The sequence below is a fragment of the Dermochelys coriacea genome, chromosome 2, assembly GCF_009764565.3.
Source record: "Dermochelys coriacea isolate rDerCor1 chromosome 2, rDerCor1.pri.v4, whole genome shotgun sequence".
NCBI lineage: Eukaryota > Metazoa > Chordata > Testudines > Dermochelyidae > Dermochelys > Dermochelys coriacea.
Genome location: NC_050069.1, coordinates 77,506,535 through 77,512,534, shown reverse-complemented (window position 1 = coordinate 77,512,534; position 6,000 = coordinate 77,506,535). Strand labels below are relative to the sequence as shown.

Sequence of the window (6,000 nt, the reverse complement as noted above, 5' to 3'; positions counted from 1 at the left end):
CCCGGCAATTGGCATCATGGTCCTGGTGGACTTCGTTGCCCTGAGGAGTGATGCCCATGCTCCAGCGACCGGTGCCAGGATTCCAGGTACTGGTGGCATGCTACGGATCTGCATCAACCATAAGGCAAGCGATGCCACATTTTAGGGCACCAGTGCTGAGAGTCCAGCGACCATTGCTAGGAACTCCGGTCCATATGGGCAGGTTGGAAGTGCCTTCCGGGGGATCCCTGCTTCAGTGTCGACCGCCACGGTGCTAGGGAGAAATGCTGCACATATGGAGACCGTTGCACAGACCCCAGTGCCAGCTTCACTCTAGATCAGGGGTTCCCAAACTTGGTGCGCAGCTTGTTCACGGTAAGCCCCTGGCAGGCCACGAGACACTTTGTTAACCTGACCGTCCGCAGGTAGGGCCGCTCACAACTCCCAGTGACCGCGATTCGCCGTTCCCAGCCAATGGGAGCTGCGGAAAATGGTGGCCCGGCCTGTGCCGCTTCCATTGGCCGGGAACGGCAAATCGCAGACACTGGGAACTGCGAACGCCCGTACTGGAGGATGGTCAGGTAAACAAAGCGTCTCCTGGCCTGCCAGGGGCTTACTCTGAACAAGCTGCGAACCAAGTTTGGGAACCCCTGCTCTAGAGACAACTAAGTCTTGACGGGGCATAGGTGGCACCAGCAAAGACATGATGTCTTTTGCAGCCTGGAAGGATTCCGGCATGGATGGAACCTCCAGGTGCCGGGAACCTCTGCCACTACCTGGGATGGCTGGTGGGTCCCTAGGAGGGCTGGGTTGCCTAGCCAGCAATGTAGGTGCCTGGCTGGGCTCCAGAGACATGCTGTCCCTTACGGGCCTATGATTTTCTTCAGACTTTTCCTTTTCAGTATGGGATGTCGGGGAACGCCCTGTCCAGGTGTGCTTCCTTTGCATTTTAATAGGTACTGGGGATTGGGACCGGCACTGGGACACTGGTGCCGGTGGCACATTTCGCACTGATGACTGTTTGCTCGGAGCGGAGTCTGATCTCAGCGGCTTGGAGTTTGGCGCAAGGGACGACTCCATGAGGAGCGCTCTCAGTCTTATATCCTGCTCCTTTTTAGTTCTTCGCTTGACACTCTCGCAAATGTGACACTTATCGCTAATATGGGTTTCCCCCAGACATTTCAAGCAGCTTTGATGACAGTTGCTGATTGGCATAGGGTTTTTGCAGCGATCACAAGGCTTTAAGCCCAGGGACTGAGGCATGCCCCATCCCTGAGCTAAGTCCCTTAGGGGACTATCTAACTTAACTACAGTACTATTAAGAGAACAAAATAACTACTTATCTAAGAACTATTTACACACTAAACAATAGGAAGAACACTGGGTAAGAGTGCTTGCCGAAGAAAGGAGATGTTCCAGCACCCTCACTGGCGGTAAGAAGGAACTGAGAGGGCCGGTGGTGTCCCTTATACGGTGTATATACATGCCACTCTAGAGGGTGCCAGAGCTGGTCCCCAACAGATACCACTGAGGGAAAAACTTCTGGCACTGATGCATGTGGTGAGCACACACACCATGAGCAAGCACTCGAAGAAGAAGTATTTTATATGCATTGTATATAGGTCAAAATCCTTATGCAAGCCAAGAGGAATTGGAGAACCAGGCATAGTATTTGTAAGTCAATTACTGCTGCAAAAGGAAGACATAAGCATAAAAACACATAGGGCCTGATTTGCCACTGCCTTGCACCCTATGTAATCAAGTACCACTGTGTAAAGTGGGTGTAACATGTGACTGTTCTGATCTGGTAGCATTTTGCACTCACTTTACCAGATGTAAACAACTAAACAAGGTATAAGGCAGTGAAAAATCCAGCCCTGTATTTTTCTGGATCAACAGGGAAAACCCTTCAAATTATGAAATCTGAAGGTAAATCAGAGACGAGGATTTTAGCCAGTTACCAGAGTCCCTGCAATTCTATGCATACTAATTTAAAAATCCAAAGAGGTACCATTATGCTTACATTCAGTGTTCTTGTCTTTGAAAGCAAATAGGAAGTGTGTTTACTTCTAATGTTAGTGAAAATGAAGAAGAATTCTTGTTTGTTTACTGTATTAATGGACTGTGTTGTCTTTTAACTGCTTTGAGAAAAACTTACTTTGTAAACCCAGAATTTGAGGTTTAGGCCAAGATTTCAGTCACACTAGCTATAAAAACATTCATTCCATTGGTTTTAGTGGAGTGCCTATGCATTTATACCAGTGTAACTAAGAGCAGAATTTGTTCCTAATCCTTAAAACCACTATTGCAAGAAGTGTTCTGTAAAGCATCACTTTCATTGTAGTCTGCTCTTCACTACACTTACATAATGGGGACTTTGAAGGCAGAGTGTATGAGAAGCCAAGTTGTGCAAAAATGGAATGACATTTCTTTACCTTTTATGATCTTTTGATGCTGTGTTGCTTGCAGAGCATATGAAGTAGCTGTAGGTTAGGATTACAGAGGAGGAGACAGTTCTGCAATGCAGAGTGAGCTTTTCGGTAGCTGAGTTTTGAAGCATTCATGAACACAACATCCTCATGACTTCACATAGATCACATGCAGGTAGAATACAATGCCCAAAACTGATCTTGTCTTTTCAGGCTGTATTTGGACATTTAGCCTTCATTTTTAAAAGTTAAAATCCATGTGAAGAATATTTCTGTAGCGGGGAAAAAAGTTAAAATCAGTCTGAAATGGCAGTCTGTCAGCATGTAATGTTCGGTGTGTTCTAGCTACTTGCTTCACAAGACACCGGCATCTATCTGAGATGAGACTTTTTGTTCCGAGTTTGCTTTTAAAGCATAAATCTGAAATAAGGGGTCAATTACGGTAGTTTTGTTTTGCCAGGAATTCTGATCTATTAAAATATTTACGTCACCCGTCATTACTTTCCAGAATGTAATATTGTTCATTTCAGTGCTTCTGGAACATTATTTGTTGTACGGTACACAGGCTGGCAGTATGACAGTTGAACATGCAGGACCTGCAAGTGGCTCAGCTACATCTCCTTCTAGTTCTGTCCAGGTTCCTTTCTCAGGACTGTAGCAAATAGTAGAAGATTTGTAGGCTCCCTAGAATAGAACAAAATCTTACTGGAACATTGTGAGAGTAAAAGTCAAATGGCAAATTTGATGTAAAGATAAAAGGCCAAGATTTTCAAAAGTAACGAGTGATTTTTGGATGCCAAACTTGAGACACATTAAAGAGGTTCAATTGTCATAAAGTGCTGAACACTCACCCTCTCAAAATCAAGTTCCTCTAAAGTATCAGAGGGGTAGCCATGTTAGTCCTCAAAAACAACTCCTCGTTGTTCCCCTAAAAGTGTCTTTGGTGAGTTATACAAGTATTGAGGGACACAAAACCACTACTCAATTTTTCCAAACTACACCCTTCTTTTGTACCACTGCACCTTGTACAAATTAAAATAATTTATTCTAAAATATCTTATGTTAAAATGAAATTGAAATAATGAAAAAATGCTAAAAGTTCCCTACAAGTGACTAATGCTCAGATTAAAAAAACCCTGAAGCTGTCTTAAACCCATCCATGTCCTCTTCCCCAACTTCATTAGTGCATATACTCATGTAGATCATGCAAATAACATTACCAAAGCTTTGCTTCATTTTTTCTAAAGTCAGCTATAGAGGGGCTGATCTTCCTCTTACCTGGCAGTAAATCAGAGGTCAACAGAGCTACAGTGCTGTACAGCTAGTGTAAGTTTGAGGAGAACCAGGCTCAATGTGTTTGTAAAAATATTTCAGTCCAAGTCAATGGGACTATTCATGTAAGTAAGGGAAGCAAGATCTCAAACATACATTAAAATTATGCTTGTTTAATAAAGTCAAAATGTACATGTAGGGCTACATTTTCAAAACAATTGCATGTATTGTAACCTATAAAAATGTACATGGGTGCCAAAAGGCAATTGTGCAGGCAGATACACACTTGCAAATAGGCACTTTACACAGAATGTTCAATCAATAACACTTAATTTTATGTAGTACTTTATGGTACTGTACCACTGACATCAATCCTGATTTCAAAACACTGTATGACATCAATTAAACCACACAACAACAGAATAAAACAGGTAGGTAAATACTAATAGTCCCCTTTGGGGAACTTAGAATGTGAAGTGACTTGCGCCAGGCCATGCAGGGAGCCAGCGGAAGAGCTGGGATTATAACCCCAGACCTTTTGAAACCCGACTGTGTGCTAAATCCTTTAGACTACAATATTTCACAGCACCTGTTTTGCATGCCCAATCCCCAGGGGTCAGTGAAACTTCTTGTTTTAAATGTATGTGTGTATTTTATGGATGTAACTTAAGCAACTGCGTTTGCAGGCTAAGGCCCAGAGTTTTAAAGCTATTTAAGCATTGCTGCTCTCAGCGTTGCAACGCCTAATTGATTTAAGAGCGTAAGTCCCATTTTCAAAAGTGAGTTATGCACTTAGTCATTTAAATCCCACTATTAGTTAATGTCCTAATTGCCTAAATCACTTCTGTAAATGAGACGTAGGCTCCTAAGTCAGTTTGGCAGTGCAACGCTAAGTGGAGCAACACCTATACAGCTTTAAAAATCTGAGACTCAGCCCTTAATCTATATTTTCATAATAAAATAAAATTGGAAATGAAATAAGATTATTTCCATCAGAAAAATCAATAAGTAATGCCAGCTTTACTAACCAAGCTGTAAATCAGCCTTAAGAACATTTTCAATGCATCCAAGATTTTGACAGCCCTTGATTTATATTTTCAGCATTTTTTAGAAGGAAAAAAAGAATAGGCACAACTTTTTTCAGACAGTAACTAAAAATTGCCTGAGGAGCCATTTTCATAAAACAGGTACACACCATACTCCAGCTGTAGCCTCCGACAAGGTAAATACTGTCATCAAGAACTGCGCATCCAGGGCCACTGCGACCTTCCAAAATAGGAGTCTGAAGAATATTCCACTGGTCACCTTTTGGATCATAGCATTCCACAAGCATGACATCAAGATGGGAGAAACCTGAATAAAATATTTAGAAAATAACTTAAAGCAGGCATCTTTAAGTTTCTAGATCCTTTTTAAAAGGCACATTTATTTATAAAGAACAACTGCAGCCACCTCTAATAGGTATCTGTTGAATGGTAATAGTAATAGGAATTTTCTAAAAAATATGAAAGTCAGGAGATACATGCCTGAGGTGCAAAGTCTGGATCTGAAATTCTGCGGTGAATTTGTATGCAGTGTTTTGGTTTGGGCCCATACCTATTTTTAAAAAGTGTGAAAATGCACAGGTTTCAGAGTAGCAGCCATGTTAGTTTGTATTTGCAAAAAAGCAAAGGAGTACTTGTGGCACCTTAGAGATTAACAAATTTATTTGAGCATAAGCTTTCCTGAGCTACAGCTCACTTCATCGGATGCATTCGGTGGAAAGTACAGCCTGTATTTTCCACCGAAAGCATCCGATGAAGTGAACTTTAGCTCACGAAAGCTTATGCTCAAACAAATTTGTTAGTCTCTAAGGTGCCACAAGTACTCATTTTCTTTTTTTTTTGAAAATACACAGTAACAGTTCCAATACCAACCTTAACTCCCCAACCACTATCCTGCATTTAATTTCCACAATCACCTACTATCCAGGAATAAAGATACCGTACTGGCCTATGAGCTGCAAAACTATCCGCTCCCCATCACAGAGATCTCCCACAGGCCAGCGACCACATTGTCTTACATTACCCTCCACAAATAGGCAACACACAACAACTATAGATGGAACCCAATTTTACACTATTAACCTTACTTATAAAAAGAAAAGGAGTACTTGTGGCACCTTAGAGACTAACAAATTTATTAGAGCATAAGCTTTCGTGAGCTACAGAGCTGTAGCTCACGAAAGCTTATGCTCTAATAAATTTGTTAGTCTCTAAGGTGCCACAAGTACTCCTTTTCTTTTTGCGAATACAGACTAACACGGCTGCTACTCTGAAAC

At 41.9% G+C, this 6,000-nt stretch overlaps 1 protein-coding gene across 1 annotated transcript in view; it reads right to left on the bottom strand.

The window, feature by feature from the left end:
* Positions 1 to 1,189: 1,189 nt before the first annotated feature.
* Positions 1,190 to 6,000, bottom strand: part of KLHL14 (kelch like family member 14) — a 76,984-nt gene continuing 72,173 nt past the window's right edge. The window contains exons 8-9 of the mRNA XM_038391179.2: positions 4,876 to 5,033; positions 1,190 to 3,092 (exon numbers count right to left, since the gene is read on the bottom strand). Of these exons, the coding sequence (XP_038247107.1) occupies positions 2,952 to 3,092; positions 4,876 to 5,033 (299 nt within the window). The 3' untranslated portion in view covers positions 1,190 to 2,951. The remainder of the gene's footprint in view (positions 3,093 to 4,875; positions 5,034 to 6,000) is intronic.